Source organism: Dryobates pubescens, chromosome 21 (genome assembly GCF_014839835.1).
Source record: "Dryobates pubescens isolate bDryPub1 chromosome 21, bDryPub1.pri, whole genome shotgun sequence".
In the NCBI taxonomy this organism is placed as follows: domain Eukaryota; kingdom Metazoa; phylum Chordata; class Aves; order Piciformes; family Picidae; genus Dryobates; species Dryobates pubescens.
Genome location: NC_071632.1, coordinates 1,723,217 through 1,744,829, shown reverse-complemented (window position 1 = coordinate 1,744,829; position 21,613 = coordinate 1,723,217). Strand labels below are relative to the sequence as shown.

Genomic DNA, 21,613 nt, shown 5'->3' with positions numbered 1-21,613 from the left:
TGTGTCCAACCTATCATCCAACACCACCCAACCAACTAACCCATGGCACCAAGCACCCTGTCAAGCCTCGCCCTGAACACCTCCAGGGATGGTGACTCCACCACCTCCCCAGGCAGCCCATCCCAATGGGCAATCACTCTCTCTGTGTAGAACTTCTTCCTAACATCCAGCCTGAACCTCCCCTGGGGCAGCCTGAGACTGTGACCTCTTGTTCTGGTGCTGGGTGCCTGGGAGAAGAGACCAACCTCTGCCTGTCCACAACCTCCCTTCAGGTAGTTGTAGAGAGCAATAAGGTCACCCCTGAGTCTCCTCCTCTCCAGGCTAAGCAACCCCAGCTCCCTCAGCCTCTCCTCACAGGGCTGTGCTCCAAGCCCCTCCCCAGCCTTGTTGCCCTTCTCTGGACTCGTTCCAGCAAGTCAACCTCCTTCCTAAACTGAGGGGCCCAGAACTGGACACAGGACTCAAGGTGTGGCCTAACCAGTGCTGAGCACAGGGCACAATGACCTCCCTGCTCCTGCTGGCCACACTCTTCCTGATGCAGACCAGGATGCCATTGGCCCTCCTGGCTGCCTGGGCACACTGCTGGCTCATGTTCAGCCTACATCAACCAGCACCCCCAGGTCCCTCTCTGCCTGGCTGCTCTCAGCCACTCTGACCCCAGCCTGTAGCTCTGCCTGGGGTTGCTGTGGCCAACGTGCAGCCCCTGGCACTTGGATGTGTTCAATCTCCTGCCCTTGGCCTCTGCCCATCTGCCCAGCCTGTCCAGGTCCCTCTGCAGAGCCTCTCTGCCCTCCAGCAGATCAACTCCTGCCCCCAGCTTGGTGTCATCTGCAAATTTACTGCTGATGGACTCAATGCCCTCATCCAGATCATCAATGAAGATGTTAAAGAGCACAGGGCCCAGCACTGATTCTTGGGGCACACCACTGGTGCCTGGCTGCCAGCTGGCTGTGGCACCATTCACCACCACTCTCTGGGCTCAGCCTCCAGCCAGTTCCTAACCCATCGCAGTGTGCTCCCATCCAAGCCAGGGGCTGACAGCTTGGCCAGGAGTTTGCTGTGGGGGATGGTGTCAAAGGCCTTGCTGCAGTCCAGGCAGACTCCATCCACAGCCTGCCCCACACCCACCAGGCAGTCACCTGGGCATGGAAGGAGCTCAGGTTGGTCAGGCAGGACCTGCCCTTCCTAAACCCATGCTGGCTGGGCCTGAGCCCTTGGCCATCCTGTAAGTGCTGTGTGACTGCACTCAGGATGACTGTTCCATAACCTTGCCTGGCACTGAGGTCAGGCTGACAGGCCTGGAATTCCCTGGCTCATCCATCCAGCCCTGCTTGTGGATGGGCACCACCTTGGCAGCTTCCAGTCCTCTGGGACCTCTCCAGTGAGCCAGGACTGCTGAAAAATGATGGAGAGAGGCTTGGCAGCTCATCTGCTGGATCCCAGGGTGCTGAGGAGCTGGCAGATGTGCTGGCCAAGGACCTCAGAGATCATCTACTCAAACTCCCAGCCATGGGCAGGGACACCTCACAACCAGACTCAGTTTCTCAAGGTCTCATCCAACCTGGCCTTGAACACCTCCAGAGCCTCCCTGGGCAGACATTCCAGAGCCTCACCACCCTCCTACTGAAGAACTTTGTCCTCAGCTCCGGTCTAACCCTGCTCTGCCTCAGCTTCAAACCATTCCCCCTTGGCCTGGCTCCAGACACCCTCAGGGAAAGTCTCTCTGCAGCCTTCCTGTAGGATCCCTTCAGCTATTGGAAGGCAGCTCTGAGGTCCCCCTGGAGTCTTCTCTTCCCCACACTGAACACCCCCAGCTCCCTCAGCCTGTGCTCACAGCAGAGGACAATTGCCTCTGCTCCTGGCCCTTGCCACCAAGGAGCAGAGGCTGTCCCCTCCTCACTGCAACCTCCCTGCAGGGAGCTGCAGAGAGCAAGGAGGTCTCCCTCAGCCTCCTCTTCTACAGCCTCAACACCCCCAGCTCCCTCAGCCCCTCCTCTAGCCCAGGGGCTCCAGGCCCTTCTCCAGCCTGCCTGCCCTGCTCTGCACAGGCTCCAGCCCCTCAGTGTCCTTCCTGCAGGGAGGGCCCAGAGCTGAACACAGCCCTCCAGGGGTGGCCTCCCCAGTGCTGAGCACAGGGGGATGATCCCCTCCCCGGCCCTGCTGCCCACCCTGCTTCTGCCCCAGGCCAGGATGCCTTTGGCTTTCTTGGCCCCCTGGGCACTGCTGCCTCATGCTCAGTGACTGCCACCCAACACACCCAGGTCCCTCTCCCAGCTGCAGCTTTCCAGCCACACATCCCCAGGTCTGGAGCTCCCCAGGGGGTTGCTGTGACCCAGGTGCAGGACCTGGCCCCTGGCCTTGTTGAACTTCCTCCAGTGAGCCTTGGCCCATGGCTCTCACCTGCCCAGGTCCTGCTGTGAAGCTTCCCCAGCCTCTAGCAGCTGGACACAGCCACCCAGCCTGCTGTCATCTGCAGCCTCACTGAGGGAGCCTCAGTGCCCTCCTCCAGATCATTGACAAAGACACTGAAGAGGACAGGTCCCAGTGCTGAGCCCTGGGGGACACCACTGGTGACTGAGCACCAGCCAGACTTAGCTCCGTTCCTAATCACTCTTTGGGCCTGGCCATCACTATGATCTCATGACTGTAGACTACAGCTGGACTTACATTTGCACTTGTGTTCTGTCTTCCCCACACAGGAGAAGAAGAGATACTGACACACACACACACAGAGAAAAAACAAACCTGGATTGTTTCAATGCCAAAGAGAGTTCAACTGTTGGCAGTTAGCTCACTCGAGTGTCCACCCTGCACAATGTTATTGTTGATGACTTAGGGACCTTTGGTTTCTGCCATTTATTTAGGGCTGATGTGATGGAAGAATGGGAAGTTTCCAGAATCCTTTAAGCTACACTAGTGGGAGAAGAGACAGCTCTTCAACACCCAGGGTGATGGGAACGTGCTGGGGGTACACTGAGGAAGGTAAACTCATGAAGGAGACAACACAGGCACAAAATGTGTTCTGTGGACTTAAGACTGTTAACTTGGAATGAAATTAAAGGACATAGAATCACAGAATTGTCAGGGTTGGAAGGGACCTCAAGGCTCAGCCAGTTCCAACCCCCTGCCATGGGCAGGGACACCTCACACCACAGCAGGTTGCTCACAGCCACCTCCAGCCTGGCTGCAAACACCTCCAGGCAGGAGGCTTCCACCACCTCCCTGGGCAGCCTGTGCCAGGCTCTCACCACCCTCATGGGGAACAACTTCTTCCTCACAGCCAATCTCAGTCTCCCCATTTCTAGTTTTGCTCCATCCCCCCCAGTCCTATCACTCCCTGACACCCTCAAAAGTCCCTCCCCAGCTTTCTTGTGGCTGTGGGGCAGGCTCTGGATGGAGTCTACCTGGACTGCAGCAAGGCCTTTGACACCATCCCACACAGCAAACTCCTGGCCAAGCTGTCAGCCCCTGGCTTGGATGGGAGCACACTGCGATGGGTTAGGAACTGGCTGGAGGCTGAGCCCAGAGAGTGGTGGTGAATGGTGCCACAGCCAGCTGGCAGCCAGGCACCAGTGGTGTGCCCCAAGAATCAGTGCTGGGCCCTGTGCTCTTTAACATCTTCATTGATGATCTGGATGAGGGCATTGAGTCCATCAGCAGTAAATTTGCAGATGACACCAAGCTGGGGGCAGGAGTTGATCTGCTGGAGGGCAGAGAGGCTCTGCAGAGGGACCTGGACAGGCTGGGCAGATGGGCAGAGGCCAAGGGCAGGAGATTGAACACATCCAAGTGCCAGGGGCTGCACGTTGGCCACAACAACCCCAGGCAGTGCTACAGGCTGGGGTCAGAGTGGCTGAGAGCAGCCAGGCAGAGAGGGACCTGGGGGTAGTGGTTGACAGCAGCTGAATATGAGCCAGCAGTGTGCCCAGGTGGCCAAGAAGGCCAAGGGCATCCTGGCCTGCATCAGGAACAGTGTGGCCAGCAGGAGCAGGGAGGTCATTCTGCCCCTGTACACTGCACTGGTTAGCCCACACCTTGAGTCCTGTGTCCAGTTCTGGGCCCCTCAGTTTAGGAAGGAGGTTGAGATGCCGGAAGGTGTCCAGAGAAGGGCAACAAAGCTGGGGAGGGATTTGGAACACAGCCCTGTGAGGAGAGGCTGAGGGAGCTGGGGTTGCTTAGCCTGGAGAAGAGGAGGCTCAGGGGAGACCTTCTTGCTCTCTACAACTACCTGAAGGGAGGTTGTAGCCAGGTGGGGGTTAGTCTCTTCTGCCAGGCACCCAGCACCAGAACAAGAGGACACAGTCTCAGGCTGCACCAGGGGAGGTTCAGGCTGGAGGTTAGGAAGAAGTTCTACACAGAGAGAGTGATTGCCTATTGGAATGGGCTGCCTGGGGAGGTGGTGGAGTCACCATCACTGGAGGTGTTCAGGAGGAGACTTGATAGGGTGCTTGGTGCCATGGGTTAGTTGATTAGGTGGTGTTGGATTAGTTGATAGGTTGGACTTGATGATCTTGACAGTCTCTTCCAACCTGGTTCATTCTAGTCTAGTCTAGTCTAGTCTAGTCTATTCTCTAAGGAGTTACAGATACATGGAACCCATTTTGGTTCCACTAAAGCCCATCTAATCCTTTAGAGGACACTGAGAGTCATCTCCATTTTGCCATGAACAGCTTCCCAGCTTCCCCCTGCTGCTTGGGCTCCACCTCACACTCAGTTCCCTCCCCCCCCCTTCCTTGCACACAGGTCCTCAGCACCACACTTGGATGACAGACCTATAAATAGCTTCACAGCAGCTTGCAGTCAGAGCCATCTGTTTGCCTGGTGTGCTCACTCCACTGCAGAGCTATTGGTAAAGGAGCTCAAGTTGCTCTTCAGAGCTTACCCACTGAAGAGCTTTGTCTGCCTAAAATGTGCTCCTGCTCTTATCTGCACAAGGAAGCCCCTGGGTGATGCCATGGGGCTACTGTAAGGTCCTGCACTGGGTTCACAACAACTCCCTGCAGCAATCCTGGCTGGGGGCAGAGGGCTGGAAGAGTGGCTGGGACCAGCAGAGAAAGACCAGAAGGTGTTGGTCAACAGACAGCTGAAGATGAGTGTGCCCAGGGGGTCAAGAAGGCCACCAGCATCCTGGCCTGGATCAGCAATGGTGTGGCCAGCAGGGCCAGGGAAGTGACTGTCCCCATGGGCACAGCACTGGTGAGGCCACACCTTGAGTACTGAGCTCATTTTGGGGGTGCTCAGTCCGAGGTGGACATTGAGGTACTGCAGTGTGTCCAGGGAAGGGCAATGAAGCTGGTGAGGAGTCTGGAGAGCAGGGCTGGGGAGGAGCAGCTGAGGGAGCTGGGGGTGTTTAGTGTGGAGGAGGCTGAGGGGAGACCTTATTGCTCTCTACAGCTCCCTGAAAGGAGGTTGGAGCCAGGTGAGGGTTGGTGTCTTCTCCTTAGTAACAAGTGATGGGATGAGTGGAAATGGCCTCAAGTTGCCACAGGGGAGGTTTAGGTTGGACATTTGAAGAAACTTCTTCCCTGAAAGGGTTCTCAAAGCCTGGCACAGGCTGCCCAGGGAGAAGGTTGAATGCCCACCCCTGGAGGCATTTCAAAGAGGCAGAGCTGTGGTGCTGAGGGCCATGGTTCAGCCCCAGCCTTGGCAGAGTTAGAGCATGGTCAGATTCAAAGCCCTTAAAGGTCTTTCCTGACCAAAACAATTCCATGACTCTAAGGTACAGAAGAGCATTTACACAGCAAACCTTCTGATATCTACTCTAAATTACTCTCCAAAAGCCTCCTGAGCAGGCAGTGGAAGGCAGCGTGGGTCCTGCAAAGAGATCTCTTGAAAGAGGCCCTCTGAACAGTAAAGGAGAAGAGCTGCTGTGCTGCCCCAGGCTACAGAAGGCAGAGAACTGCCCTTAAGCTATGGCATGGGAGTTCAGCACCGCAGCTGCAGGTGTGAGGATGCTCCAAGGCAGAGTAGCTCAGCATCTTCAGCTTGAGAGGCTTGACTGCCACAGGTAGCCACATCCCAGCTGCAAATGAAAACCTCACCTTTAAGAAATAACCAAAACAAACTGCAAAGGAATTTCTCAGAGAGGAAGAAGCAGAAGAGGCCTCACTACAGACTGGGCTCAGAAAAGCTCAGCAAGGAGCACACCTGGAGCTGCAGGCTTGTTCTGCATTCACAACACACAGAGAGTAAACAGACCAGCTGCATCCAAAGCTGTGTGACCAGCAGGGAAGGGAGGGGATTCAGCCTCTACTCCAACACAAGAGCCCCCAACACAAGAAGGACATGGACCTGCTTGATCAGGTCCAGGATATGATCTGAAGGCTGGAGCACCTCTGCTGTGAAGACAGGCTGAGAGAGTTGGGGCTGTTCAGCTTGGAGAAGAGAAGGCTCCAGGGAGACCTTAGAGCAGCCTTCCAGTACTTGAAGTGGGTACAGGAGAGCTAAAGAAAGGACTTTGGAGGGAGGCATGGAGTGACAGGACAAGGGGCAATGGCTTTGAGCTGTAAGAAGATTCATTTAGATTAGACATGAGGAGGAATTCCTCCCCATGGTGGGGATGAGGCAGTGGAACAGGTCCAAGCCTGGAAGTGTTGAAAGTCAGCCTGGACAGGGTCTTGAGCAGCCTGGTCAGGTTGGAGGTGTCCCTGTCTGTGGTAGGGGGGTTGGAACTGGAGGATCTAAACCACATGACCTGAGCCCAACCCTTCCTAGGACTCTGACTCTACAGCTCTGAAAACTTTGCTGTGGATTTTGAGGCTCCCAGCTGTCACTTCAGCCCGGTGGGCAGCCCTGGCACAAAGCCTGTGCCTCACAGCATTGAATCAAAGAATCAAAGAATGGTTTGTGTTGGAAGGGACCTCCAGAGGTCATCTAGTCCAACCCCTGCAGTGACCAGGGACATCCTCCAGTAGATCAGGTTGCTCAGAGCCTTGTCAAAACTAGCCTTGCTTATGTTCAGGGTTGGGGCCTCAGCCACCTCCCTGGGCAATCCGTTCCAATGCTTCACCACCCACATGGTAAAGAAGTTGTTCCTAACATTCAATCCAAATCAACTCTTCTCTAATCTCAAACCATTGCCCCTCATCCCATCACTAAAGGCCCTTGTCAACAGGCTCTCTCCAGTCTTCTTATAGCCCCCCCTCAGGTACTGGAAGACCACTATTAGGTCTCTCCAGAGCTTTCTCATCTCCAGGCTGAGCAACCCCAGCTCCCTCAGCCTGTCCTCCTAGCACAAGTGTTGCAGCCTCCTGATCATGTTTGTGGCACTCCTCTGGACCGGCTCCATCTGGTCCACATCCTTCCTGTGTTGAGGGCTCCAGAGCTGGATACAGTACTCCAGCTGAGGTCCCACCAGAGCAGAATAAAGTGGCAGAGTCACCTCCCTTGATCTGCTGGCCACACATCTTTTGATGCAGCCCAGGATGTGATTGGTCTTCTGGGCTGCAAGCACACACTGCTGACTCATGTCAGCTTCCCATCTACCAGCACCTCCAAATCCTTTTCTGCAGGGCTGCTCTCAATTTCATAGTCACTGATAGTCACTGCCAGAGCCTTCCAGCATCACAACAAGCTCAGCAGCTGCAGAAGCACAGAAAAGAAACACATCACACAGGTGTGTACCTGAGACATTGCCCCTTACCTGGCAGCCAGTTCAGGTATCGAAAGGGAGCTCCCCCAACCCACTGCCAGCCGCTGTTGAAGTTCAAACTGTTGAGTCCAAACCAGAGGGCAGAGCTCAGCCTGCCAGTCAGACCTAGGGAGAGAGACAGGGAGAGGCTGAAAGGCCACGGCCAGAGCAAACCCTTCTCAGAGCCTGAGGGCTGCTGCATTCCAGCTGCAACAGCTGCTGCTGCTCCTCTCCAAGTTCAGGTGGCTGTGTGTCACAGAATTGTCAGTGCTGGAGGGGACCTCAAGGACCAGGATGCTGCTGGCTCCAGCCAGCCATTGGAGGTGTTTAGGAGGAGACTTGATAGGGTGCTTGGAGCCATGGTTTAGTTGATTAGGTGAGTTGGATAATAGGTTGGATGCGATGATCTTGAAGGTCTCTTCCAACCTGGTTTATTCTAGTCTAGTCTAGTCTAGTCTAGTCTACTCTATTCTATTCTATTCTGTTTTACCTCTGGCTCACTGAGCAGTGTTCAGCAGGGAGGTTCTCTGAGCAGATTGTTGCATTGCTTAATAGCTCCTGACAACTCAACCACGGCTCCAAGTGCCACATCCAATCCCCTCTTGAACACCTCCAGGGATGAGGACTCCACCACCTCCCTGGGCAGCACATCCCAATGGCCAATCTCTCTTGCTGGGAAGAACTTTCTCCTCACCTCCAGCCTAAACCTCCCCTGGCACAGCTTGAGACTGTGTCCTCTTGTTCTGGTGCTGGTTGCCTGGGAGAAGAGACCAACCCCCACCTGGCTACAACCTCCCTTCAGGGAGTTGAAGAGAGCAAGAAGGTCTCCCCTGAGCCTCCTCTTCTCCAGGCTAAGCAACCCCAGCTCCCTCAGCCTCTCCTCCCAGGGCTGTGCTCCAGACCCCTCCCCAGCTTTGTTGCCCTTCTCTGGAGACCTTCCAGCAGCTCAACATCTTTCCTAACCTGAGGAGCCCAGAACTGGACACAGGACTCAAGGTGTGGCCTCAGCAGTGCTGAGCACAGGGCACAATGACTTCCCTGCTAGGAACACTGGCACAGGTTGCCCAGGGAGGTGGTTGAGGCTCCATGCCTGGAGATATTCCAGGTGACAGGGCTCTGGGCAACCTGATCTAGCTGGGGATGTCCCTGCTGAGTGCAGGGAAGTTGGACTGGATGAGCTTTGGAGGTCCCTTCCAATCCAATTCAAACCATTCTATGATTCTGTGAATATTAAATTCATTACATCACAACCATAATGAAAATAATTACTAAAATAATGTGTTAAATGATCTTTCCCCCCCTTGGAACTGTTACAACATTAAATTGCTGTAAGTGCCCACGGGGTCACCAACCCCAGGCTCTGAAAGGCAAGGTGCCTGCTTTCCTGCTCTGCCTTTCCTCTTCCCACACAACTACCAAGTCTTAGTTTCAAATGTACAAAATCCTGGAAAGCAGTTGGAGACATGGCAGGGAGGGGACCTCCAAAGCTCACCCAGCCCAACCCCCTGCCAGAGCAGGAGCACCCAGGGCAGCTCACACAGGAACACATCCAGGCAGCTCTTGAACATCTCCAGAGAGGGAGACTCCACAACCCCCCTGGGCAGCCTGCTCCAGGGCTCTAGAACCCTCACAGTGACAGAATTCCCACTCCTGTTTCCATGGAGCTTCCTCTGCCTCAGCTTCCACCACTGCCCCTTGTGCAGCACCCAGCAGAGCCTGGCTCCAGCCCCTGGGCACTCCCCCTGCACATCTTGAGCAACAGCAAGGAGCTCACCCTCAGGCTGCTCCTCTCCAAGCTCCAGAGCCCTCAGCTCCCTCAGGCTCTCCTCATGAGGAAGATCTTCCACTGCCTGCAGCAGCTCTGTGCCTCTGTGCTGGACTCTCTCAAGCAGTTCCCTGAGGTCCTTCTTGAGCTGAGGAGCCCAGAACTGGACACAAGATTCCAGCTGTGGCCTCACCAGGGCACCCACTCTGACCTACTCCCCACAGCCCCTCTAATGCCCCCCAGGATGCCCTTGGCCTTCTTGGCCAGCAGAGCAGATTGCTGGCTCATGGTCAACCTCCCATCCCCCAGGACCCCCAGGTCCTTTTCCCCTTCCCTGCTCTCCACCAGCTCAGTCCCCAAACTCTCTTGGTCCATGGGGCTGCCTCGTCCCCTTCTCCCTCCCTCTCTCCCTTCCCACCTGGCTTCCTTTCCTTGCTTGGCACAGGAGCTGGGCTTGGAGCAGCCTGGCTGGGGCCTGGAGCTCACAAGTGAATTTCTAGCTGTGCCATTTTTGGCTAAGGCCTGGTGGGAGGGGGCAGGAAGTTATGGGGGGGAGGGAGCATTTGAGGGCTGGATTTTCAGCCTGATTTGGTGGAGAGTGGGACAGCTTAGGCTTAGTGGGCTTCTGTCTTAAGCCCAGCCTCTGGATTTTGTGTATTTGACATGTCTTGCACTGCAGTATGGAGCATGAATAGCAGTTCCATTCAGACTTCTGATAACATCCTGCATTTCCACCCAGTCCTGTGTGGAGGTTTCCTTACCTGCTTTGAAAGAAGAGTACAGAGCCTGTCCTGCTCCCTTTCTACCCAAGACACCATTTTCTTCCCAGGTGAATCATTGCAGGTAACAACTCCAACCCAGTGAGACCCAGACCTGCACAAACATCCACTGTACAGGTGGGAGGTGCTGTGGAAGAGTCACTGCTACAGCAATGCACTGCTGAAGGAAAACCTGATGGAGAACATCACCTACCTGCCAGGTATGTTTGCTCATGCAGCTCTGTGATGCTTAGCAACTCTGCCTTCTGCTGTTGACAGCTTTTTCTTGCCTGGTGCCACTGCAGGGCTGCATCAGAGTTTATCTGGTACTGGACATTGGTTAAAGGATCTGTATTCCACAGGGCATCCATGCTGTTAACTGCAGGGAGGAGAAGAAATGATGTAACTGGTCCTGAAGATGGAGCCAGGTAAAATAGAGGCTGAATTATGAAGCACAAATACACAAACACTGCTAGAGAACACTGGCTGGAAAGGAGCCCTGAGGCTCTCTGAAGAGTTGGTAAATCCAGGGTGCAGCTAAGCCATGAGAGCCATGTTGGGCAGAACACAGACAGCAAACAAGGTCACCATTGTCTCTGGAACATCAAAGCTGCTGCTCAGGCAGACAATGAGTGGCTCAAACAGTGGTAAAAGAGTTGATTTGGCACATGGAATCACAGAATGCATTGGGTTGGAAGGCAACTCCAAAGCTCCTCCAGTCCAACCCCCTGCACTCAGCAGGGACATCCCCAGCTAGATCAGGTTGCCCACAGCCCTGTCCAGCCTCACCTTGAGTATCTCCAGGGATGGAGCCTCAACCACCTCCCTGGGCAACCTGTGCCGGTGTTCCACCACCCTCCTCTAGTAAAGAACTTCTTCCTAATGCCCAATCCAAACTGACCCTTCTCTAGTTTCAAAAAGCATAAAGAGATGAGCTAATTCTCAGGCTGAGGGCAAACAAAGGCTGCACTGAGTGCACAATTTGTCCACTACTCTGTGCTTCCCATGAAGTGTTTGAAATAGCTCAGTGCAGCAGATGAAGCTCTGAACACTTTGTGGATTCCTTGCATGGCCACTGGTAGCTTGGAGTAAAAGCCAAAGCTTCGCAGCTCTTGCTCTCAATGGGACTGGAAATTCAAGCAGTGGTTTTGTTGGTATTTCACCTCACAGTATCACAGCCTCACAGCATCACCAAGGTTGGAAGAGACCTCAAAGATCATCGAGTCCAAGCTGTCACCACAGACCTCATGACTAGACCATGGCACCAAGTGCCACATCCAATCCCCTCTTGAACACCTCCAGGGATGGGGACTCCACCACCTCCCTGGGCAGCACATCCCAATGGCCAACAACTCTCTCTGGGAAGAACTTTCTCCTCACCTCCAGCCTAAACATCCCCTGCTACAGCTTGAGACTGTGTCCTCTTGTTCTGCTGCTGGGTGCCTGGGAGAAGGGACCAACCCCCACCTGGCTACAACCTCCCTGAAGGTAGTTGTAGAGGGCAATGAAGTCACCCCTGAGCCTCCTCTTCTGCAGGCTAAGCAACCCCAGCTCCCTCAGCCTCTCCTCCCAGGGCTGTGCTCCAGACCCCTCCCCAGCCTTGTTGCCCTTCTCTGGACACCTTCAAGTCTCTCAATGTCCTTCTTAAACTGAGGGGCCCAGAACTGGACACAGGACTCAAGGTGTGGCCTAACCAGTGCTGAGCACAGGGCACAATGACCTCCCTGCCCCTGCTGGCCACTGCTTCCAGAACTTTGTAGTGAAGCAGCCCCCTGGGAGCCCAGGGGTACCTCCAGCTGACCACTTTCCTGAGCAAAGAGCCCCCAGTTTCTGTATTGCTTTTGGATGCTGTGTAAAGAGGCCATGGAAATACTCTGCATTGGTGACAGGAGCCAAGAGTGTGCACTTGGCAGCACAGCAGGCAAAGCACATTCTGGGCTGCAGCCAAAGCAGCACTGCCAGCAGATCCAGAGAGGGGATCCTGCCCCTCTGCTCTGCTCTAGGGAGACCTCACCTGCAGGGCTGTGTCCAGCTCTGGAGCCCTCAACACAGGAAGGACCTGGAGCTGATGGAGAGGGTCCAGAGGAAGCCATGAAAATGCTCAGGGGGTTGGAGCTGCTGCTATGAGCACAGGCTGAGGGAGCTGGGGGTGTGCAGCCTGGAGAAGAGAAGGCTCCAGGGAGACCTAATAACCACCTTCCAGTACCTGAAGGGGGTTACAAGAAGGCTGCAGAGAGACTGTTTGCAAAGGCCTGCAGGGACAGGACCAGGGGCAATGGCTTCAAACTAGAGCAGAGCAGATTGAGATTGGATGTGAGGAGCAAGTTCTGCACCAGGAGGGTGCTGGAACTCTGGAACAGGCTGCCACAAAAGCCTAATGCACTAATGTAGATTTGCCCAGTACTTAACAGACCAGGCTAAGGCTGTTGAACTATTTCCTCCCTCTCTGCAGGTTTTGGTTCCTGCCTGCTCAGCTGCCAGTTTGATGTCTTCCCAGGGATGCCAGCTCTGTCAGCTCTCAAGGAAGAGGCCTGGGTGCACTTTTGGCCATCTAAATACAGCTACAGGCACACCTCATGACTCACTCTGCTGATGGTCTTGCACTGTGCAACCTGTTCTCTCCCCCAGCACCTGCTGTCACACTGCAGTGCTCCAACAGGCAGTGTGAGCTGTGAGGATCCAGTATTTACAGGGCTGCTAAAAGCTCTGTGAGGCAGCAACAGTTTCCTCCTGTGGGACTGAAGCTTCTGCTCTCACTGGATCTTCCTGGAGCATCATAGAACCACAGCATGACAGGAGCACAGAATGGTTTGGATGGGAAGGGACCTCAAAGATCCTGCTGGCTAAGTTGAAGGGATACTGATTTGCTGGGTGGACTGTGTGGTGGGTAAGGAATAAGCTGGAGGGTCACATCCAGGGGGTGGTGCTCAATGGCTTCATGTCCAGATGGAGAGCAGTGACAGTGGTGTCCATCAGGGGGCTGGGACCTGTGCTGGTTAATGTTTTCAGCAATGACACAGTGGGGTGGAGGCAGCATCGGCAGTGTGCAGATGGCACCAGGCTGAGTGCTGCTGTTGATGTGCCAGAGGGACAGGATGGCATCCAGAGGGACCTGGACAGGCTGCAGAGGTGAACCCAGGTGAACCTCGTGAGGTTCAACCAGAGCAAGGGCAGGGCTCTGCACCTGGGCCAGAACAATCCTCACTGCCAATACAGACTGGGGGAGGAGTGATAGAAAGCAGCCCTGAGGAGAAGGACTTCGGGGTGCTGGTGAGGGAGAAGATGGACAGGAGCAGGCAGGGTGAGACTGCAGCACAGGAGGCCAAGGGCAGCCTGGGCTGCATCCAAAGACATATGGCCAGCAGATCCAGAGAGGTGATTCTGCCACTTTGCTCTGCTCTGGGGAGACCTCACCTCAGGGCTGTGTCCAGCTCTGGAGCCCTGAAAACAGGGAGGACATAGACCTGATGGAGCAGGTCCAGAGGAGCCACAGGCAAGGACACTTCTCATTAGACCAGGCTGCCCTATCCAGCCTGGCTTTCAATGCTGCCAGGCTCAGAGCCTCCACAGCTTCCCTGGGCAGCCTGTTCCAGGGCCTCAGCACCCTCACAGGACAGAATTTCCTCCTAATGTCTCATCTAAATGCAAGTCCTTTCTGTGTGAAGCCACTGCCCCTCACCCTGTCACTGCATAGCTTTATAAGTGAGGTTTCAATGCCACAATGAGAGGTTGAGCTGCTGGAAGGTGTCCAGAGAAGGGCAACAGAGCTGGGGAGGGGTCTGGAGCACAGCCCTGTGAGGAGAGGCTGAGGGAGCTGGGGTTGCTTAGCCTGCAGAAGAGGAGGCTCAGGGGAGACCTTCTTGCTCTCCAACTCCCTGAAGGGAGGTTGCAGCCAGGTGGGGGTTGGTCTCTTCTCCCAGGCAGCCAGCACCAGAACAAGAGGACACAGCCTGAAGCTGTGCCAGGGGAGGTTTAGGCTGGAGGTGAGGAGAAAGTTCTTCCCAGCAAGACAGACTGGCCATTGGGATGTGCTGCCCAGGGAGGTGGTGGAGTCACCTTCACTGGAGGTGTTTAGGAAGAGCCTGGCTGAGGCACTTGGAGCCATGGTTTGGTTGATCAGATGGTGCTGGGTGATAGGTTGGACTTGAGGATCTCAAAGTTCTCTTCCAACCTGGTCAATTCCATTCTATTCTATTCTATACCTTCACTGGTCAGATATCTCCAGTTCCACTGAGTACAGTTAACTGCTTTAAGGACAGCCTTGCCCCCTCTTCACATGGGTGAATATCTGAGCCACTTTTCCTCCCAGCATATTGGAAGAGCCTGGTTTAACCCTCCTCACTTGACTGCATGTCCAGGCTGCAGTAGGAGCAGCTGGAAGAGTTTGCACTGCATGTTCTCCTATCTCCACCTTTGCTCCCCCAGACAGTTAAACAAAGAAGAATCACTTCAATCTCACTACATACACTTCAACACACACAGACTTAGGCATTCCACCTGTAAAAGTGTTGCTGGTGATTTCAGGTAGGGGTAGAACTAGGGGGGATGGAGCAAAACTAGAAGTGGGGAGATTGAGATTGGCTGTGAGGAAGAAGTTGTTGCCCAGGAGGGTGGTGAGAGCCTGGCACAGGTTGCCCAGGGAGGTGGTGGAAGCCTCCTGCCTGGAGGTGTTTGCAGCCAGGCTGGATGTGGCTGTGAGCAACCTGCTGTAGAGTGAGGTGTCCCTGGCCATGGCAGGGGGGTTGGAGCTGGCTGAGCCTTGAGGTCCCTTCCAGCCCTGACAATTCTGTGATGCTCTGATTCTATGTTTATTAAGTGACCACTCTCTCCTACAGTGCATTCTGCAGCAGCTTCTACTAACAACACAGCCTGTCCCTCTTTAAAAGGCATGCCCCAAACTGAAGTCTTTTATAGGCAGCAGTGAAGAGTCAGGAAGGAAACATGCAGGCAATCAGCAGAAAGCAGCCTCTGCCAACAGGAGTCACAGCCAGCTGGATGGATTTCCTTGAATTATGCCCAAGAGTTAAACAAACTTTTAATGATGCCTCCCAGTTACTGCACTCAAAGCATGCCAGGCAGGGAGCAGCCTTCAGCTGACTTTCATGTCTGGGGTTAATGGGTTTGGTGTTCCCAACATCATGCTGGCAAAGAGAGAAAGGACAAACCAAGATAAACCAACAGCCCAACCACCAGCAAGCCCCAGCCAAAGCCAACCAACCAGCCAGGCACACAGACCCCCACAACCTTGCACAACAAGCAGAAAACCCACCCCCCACAAGACCCAACAACCCCCAAACCAACCAAACCAAACCAAACCAAACCAAACCCTGCCTCTTTGTTTGCCTGCAGGAATGAATGCAGCCTTCATGGAACTCAGGCAGGAGCACCAAGGCCTCGTTAGCAAACCATGTAAGGTGACAGATTCACATGGGGTTGGAAGGGACCCTCAAAAGTCATCCTGCCCAACCCCCTGCAGGCAGCAGGGATGCTGCCAGCCAGAGCAGGCTGCCCAGGGCCACAGCAAGGCTGATCCTGAATGCCTCCAGGGATGGAGCCTCAACCACCTCCCTGGGCAGCCTGTTCCAGTGTCTCCCCAGCTTCATTGTGCAGAACTTCCTCCTGATATCCAACCTAACTCTGCCCTGCTCCAGTTTCAAACCATTGCCTCTTGTCCTATCCCCACAGCCCCTTCTGAAGAGTCCCTCCCCAGCCTGCCTGGAGGTCCCTTTCAATATCAAAATGCACTTCTCCAGAGCCTTCTCTTCTCCAGCATGGAAAACCCACAGCAGAGGCTCCCCAGCCATATGAGCATCTTTGGGGCCTCCTCTGGACCCTCCTCACCAGGTCCAGGTCTCTCTTATGTTGAGGGTCCCAGAGCTGGACACAGCCCTGCAGGTGAGGTCTCCCCAGAGCAGAGCAGAGGGGCAGGATCCTCTCTCTCCAGCTCTGGCCAAGCTGCTTTGGATGCAGCCCAGGCTGCCCTTGGCCTCCTGTGCTGCCAGGCTTGGGAAATATTGGGATTTAGTAAAAAGTCCTTGGGAGCTCCTTACTCTGCTCTGCTGAGACCCCACCTCCAACACCACATCCAGCTCTGGTGCCCCCAGCAGATGGGCACAGAGCTGCTGGAGCAGGCCCAGAGGAGGACAGCAAGGATGATCCAAGGGCTGGAGCAGCTCAGCTGTCAGCACAGGCTGAGGGAGCTGGGGGTGTTCAGCCTGGAGAGAAGAAGGCTCCAGGGGGACCTCAGAGCTGCCTGCCAGGACCTGAAGGGATCCTACAGCAAGGCTGCAGAGAGACTTTTCCTGAGGGTGTCTGGAGCCAGGCCAAGGGGGAATGGTTTGAAGCTGAGGCAGAGCAGGGTTAGACTGGAGCTGAGGAAGAAGTTCTTCAGTAGGAGGGTGGTGAGGCTGTGGAACAGGTTGCCCAAAGAAGCTGAGGCTGCCTCCTCCCTGGAGGTGTTCAAGGCCAGATAGGATGAGGCCTTGAGCAGCCAAGCCTAGTTGAGAGGTGTCCCTGCCATGGCAGGGAGGCTGCAGTAGAGGATCTCTGAGGTCCCTTCCAACCTGAGCCATTCTATGAGGTTCCAAACCCAACTCACTCTGCAAAGCAGCCTTGATGTTCAGCTAAGCTCTATCCCAGCTGCCAGTTCTGCTGCCCAGATCTCTGCCATGGCCCTTTGCATTTCCTATTGTAATCACTTTCCATCCAATCAGCTTCCTAAGGAAGTCAATGGTGTAACACCAGATTCCAGCAGATGACTCACTCCCTCTCACCTGGATGCAGCTGCTCAGGCTTTTTCCATGCTGAGCCCTGCATTTGCATATGCAAGTGGTTTCTAAAAGAGGAGCAGGCTGGAGATAGCAAAATGTACCATTTCAAGCTGTATCTTGCACAGGAAAGCACCTGGTAAGGAGATCAGTTTGTCCAGGCAGCTGAGTAACAGCACAGCAGAATCAGGAGCGGACCAAAACTTACATTTCAAGGGGCAGAATCCATACATCTTGTCCACATCGAAGTTTGAAGTGGTTCCACACCAGAACCAGCCATCAGATCTGCCAGCATCTGTGCAGTCAGCATACCACTGGTCACCAAACTTGAAAGGGAAGACACAAGGGGCCCCGTTGGCATTTCCTTTCACTGTGTAGGTATCTAAGAAGACACAAGCATTTCAAAAGGCAGGAGCAGCAGTAAGCACAGGGTCTAGAACAGGACACAGATCAGCTGCCAGCGTAGTGTACAGCCTGCACCAGAAATGGGACACTGAGCATTCTACCCTCTAAGCTCATGCCCACAACAGGACAGGTTTATATTCATAGGATAGGATCATAGAATCAATAAGGTTGGAAAAGCCCTCAGAGGTGATCAAGTCCAACCCACCACCTAGCACCTCATGACTAACTAAACCATGGATTTAAGTGCCACATCCAATCCTTTTTTGAACACCTCCAGGGACAGTGACTCCACCACCTCCCTGGGCAGCACATCCCAATGGCCAATTACTCTTTCTGGGGAGAACTTTCTCCTCACCTTGAACCTAATCTTCCCCTGGCACAGCTTGAGACTGTGTCCTCTTGTTCTGTTGCTGGTTGCCTGGGAGAAGAGACCAACCCCCACCTGGCTACAACCTCCTTTCAGGTAGTTGTAGAGAGCAATAAGGTCTCCCCTGAGCCTCCTCCTCTATTGCTACAGGAGAGCACTGACCAGATCTGACTAAGCTGGGACAGCAACATTCCTCTGCTACTTTTTACTGCATAACAATTAAGAGTACAAAATCCACACAGTTAAGCACAAACAGCTGCTGCTGCTTCTTTCAGCAACCCATTGAGCTGCTGACCTTCTTAGACAGGGAAGAGCATGGAAGGACAGGGGCCTGATGGAGAGGGGCCAGAGGAGGCCACAACAATGCTCAGGGGGTTGGAGCAGCTCTGTTACAAGGACAGGCTGAGGGAGCTGGGGGTGTTCAGCCTGGAGAGGAGAAGGCTCCAAGGAGACCTAAGAGCAGCCTGCCAGGACCTGAAGGGGGCCTACAGGAAGGCTGGAGAGAGGCTGTTCCCAAACACCTGCAGGGACAGGACCAGGGGCAATGGCTTCAGACTAGAGCAGAGCAGATTGAGATTGGATGTGAGGAACAAGTTCTGCACCAGGATGCTGCTGGAACACTGGAACAGGTTGCCCAGGGAGGTGGCTGGGGCTCCATCCCTGGAGAGTCTGGACAGGGCTCTGGGCAGCCTGATCCAGTGGAGGATGTCCCTGCTGAGTGCAGAGGGGTTGGGCTGGGTAAGCTGTGGAGGTCCCTTCCAGCTCAGGCTATTCTCTGATTCTGTGTACATGGAAACTAGGAAGATGCACACCCCAGAGTGACTCCAATATCCCAGGCTCAGATAAAATTGCCCCTGGCATCTGAAGATCATTTCTGCTTCATGAGAAACCTGACTCTGTGAAAGTGATCAAAGCAACTACAGAAACTGCTCAAGTAACTGGAGCAGTCTTCTGTGCGTGCACACAGAATGGGGGAGCACTGATGGGAAGACACAGAGAGGAGCACCACCTGCCAGAGACTACTGGAGAAGTGGCACACCAAGGTCACTGTCTCACAGAGCTTCTAGCAAGCCAAGGAAGCAGGAATGGCTTCCCCCCTGCCTCCTTTCACCTGATCTGCTCCTCCAGGGTTCTTTTACTCTGGCCAAGGACAAGTTATGTCACCAGCCACTGTGTAAAGCACACAAAAAGCATCCCTCCCTCCCTCTGGGACCATTTCTGCTTATCCCAGAACACTAACTGGGGAGCCAGAGGTACTCCCAGGGAGTTCCCATCATGATGTTTGTGTGTATGAGACAACTCCCTTCAAACTGAACTGTGTTAAACAGACAAAATAACTGTTTAGGAAGAGCCTGGATGGGGCCCTTGGTGCCATGGTTTAGTTGATCAGATGGTGCTGGGTGATAGGTTGGACTTGATCTTGAAGGTGTTTTCCAACCTGGTTAATCTATTCTATTCTATTCTGTTCTGTTCTATTCTATTCTATTCTATTCTATTCTATTCTATTCTATTCTATTCTATTCTATTCTATTCCATTCCATTCTATTCCATTCCATTCTATTCCATTCTATTCCATTCCATTCTATTCCATTCCATTCTATTCCATTCCATTCTATTCCATTCCATTCCATTCTAATTCCATTCCATTCTATTCCATTCCATTCCATTCTAATTCCATTCCATTCCAATTCCATTCCATTCCATTCTAATTCCATTCCATTCCAATTCCATTCCATTCCAGCCTAGTCTATAGTCTAGTCTAGTCTAGTCTAGTCTAGTCTATCTTCCTTCTTGTCTAACACTTCACTGCCAACTGGGAGACTTACTTCAAACATCCAGGAAGGCATCTTCAACATGCTGGAGGTGAAGACATCAAGAGTTAACTATTGCCTCACAGCAGAGTTACTATTTAGAATCACAGAGCTGAGAGGGCTGGAAGGGACCTCAAGGCTCAGCCAGCTCCAACCCTCCTGCCATGGCCAGGGACATCTCACACTGCAGCAGGTTGCTCACAGCCACCTCCAGCCTGGCCTCCAAAACCTCCAGGTTTACTCCCCAAGGAAAAGAGGCAAACATATCAGCTACAGCCTGCACACTTCCACTGCACCTTTCTGCACACATGGGAATAGGAACAGCTGTCATTAACTGTTGTGTTTTGAGCAGCTGTAAGAACATGTAACTATATATATTAGTAGTCATGAGGTCTTGGGTGACAGGTTGGACTTGATGATCCTTGAGGTCTTTTCCAACCTTGTTGATTCTATGATTCTATATCACAGGCCCACAGGGTGTTAGGGGTTGGAAGGGACCTCTGGAGAGCTTCCAGTCCAACCCCCCTGCCAGAGCAGGAGCAGAGAATCCAGCACAGGTCACACAGGGATATATTAATGACTATATGAATACTTTAATGACTATATTGATAACTATATGAGTATATTAAGGGCTCTATGACTGTATCAATGCCTAGCTAGAACAGCCAGAGCCCCTTTCATTCCCCCTGACGATACACACCATGACCACGCTTGGTGAATTGTCTACCAGAACTCCGAAAGTCTGGGCAAAAAAGACCCCCTCACAAAACACAAAACCCAGACTGAGGGCTTGCTGACCTCAGCAGCAGTCACACTCATCACTCATGAATGAGATGAAGGCAGTTCTGTGCTTCTCCACACCGCGAGCAGGCAGGCAGAGAAGCGAGCTGGCAACGCGGACATGAACGCACAGCACGTTACCTTGGTAGCCTCGAGAGCACAGATCGTCCGTGGTGCCGTAGACCTTCCACCTGCTCCACAAGCCAGATCCCTTGTACAGCATGATGTTCCTCTCCTGCCTGTTTCCATAGTTGAAAAACAGATCTTCCCCTTGGATGGCAAAGAGAGTCTCATTCCTGCATTCCCAGCGCTGGAGCTCGCTGGCCGGGTCGCAGGGGTACAGGGTGATGGGCACCCAGTCTTTCTTCGAAGGCACTCCCAAGCACAGTTTGAGTGCTACACTCATCAGCTGGTGAGCTGAGACCCACCTGAACTTCTGTGCCTCATTTTCCTGCACACAGGGGGCAGTTGTCACCGAGTTAGAGCTCTGAGCCAGCACACAGCGCTTGTGGTCTTCGTTGTAGATTAAGAAGATGCTAGGGTCTGCAAGGCAAAGAACACTGCAATCACTTGGCCTGAAGCAGGCTGAGGAGACTAAATGAAAGATGAACCTGCACAATACTCTTGGGGTCCAAATCTCAGCACCTGCTCAGCACAGTGCAGTGCTCCTGTGACCCCCACCTGCCAATGTCACTGCGGAATGCAAGTGGTTGAGACGTGAGGAGGTTCCAACTGTTTTGTTGCAGTGCAATCAGCTACACAGCAAAGTGCAAGGCAGCAGGAGTGCAGATCACAGCACCACAGGACATTAGAGGTTGGAAGGGACCTCCAGAGATCATCTAGTCCAACCCCCACTGCCAAAGCAGCATCACCTAAGGCAGTCTGCACAGGAAGGCATCCAAATGGGGTTGGAAAGTCTCCAGAGCAGGAGACTCCACAGCCTCTCTGGGCAGCCTGCTCCAGGCCTCCAGCACCCTCACACCAAAGAAGTTTTTCCTCATGCTGAGCTGAAACCTTCTCTGTTCCAGTTTGTCTCCTTTGTTCCTTGGCTTATTGCTGTGTACCACCCAAATGAGCTTGGCTCCCTCCACCTGACCCCCAGCCCTCGGCTCTTGATAGACATTGATCAGATCCCTCTCAGCCTTCTCTTCTCCAGACTAAATAGCCCCAGGGCTCTCAGTCTCTTTTCACAGGGGAGATGCTCAAGTCCCCTAAGCATCCTCACAGCTCTCTGTTGGACTCTCTCCAGCAGGTCTCTGTCCCTCTTGAACTGGGGAGCCCAGAGCTGGACACAGGATTGCAGCTGTGGTCTCAGCAGGGCAGAGCAGAG

At 53.8% G+C, this 21,613-nt stretch overlaps 1 protein-coding gene across 1 annotated transcript in view; it reads right to left on the bottom strand.

The window, feature by feature from the left end:
• MRC1 (mannose receptor C-type 1) overlaps positions 1-21,613 on the bottom strand; it is an 85,317-nt gene that overhangs the window by 59,091 nt on the left and 4,613 nt on the right. Inside the window, exons 2-5 of the mRNA XM_054171156.1 lie at positions 20,425-20,826; positions 17,129-17,302; positions 10,368-10,532; positions 7,643-7,756 (exon numbers count right to left, since the gene is read on the bottom strand). Of these exons, the coding sequence (XP_054027131.1) occupies positions 7,643-7,756; positions 10,368-10,532; positions 17,129-17,302; positions 20,425-20,826 (855 nt within the window). The remainder of the gene's footprint in view (positions 1-7,642; positions 7,757-10,367; positions 10,533-17,128; positions 17,303-20,424; positions 20,827-21,613) is intronic.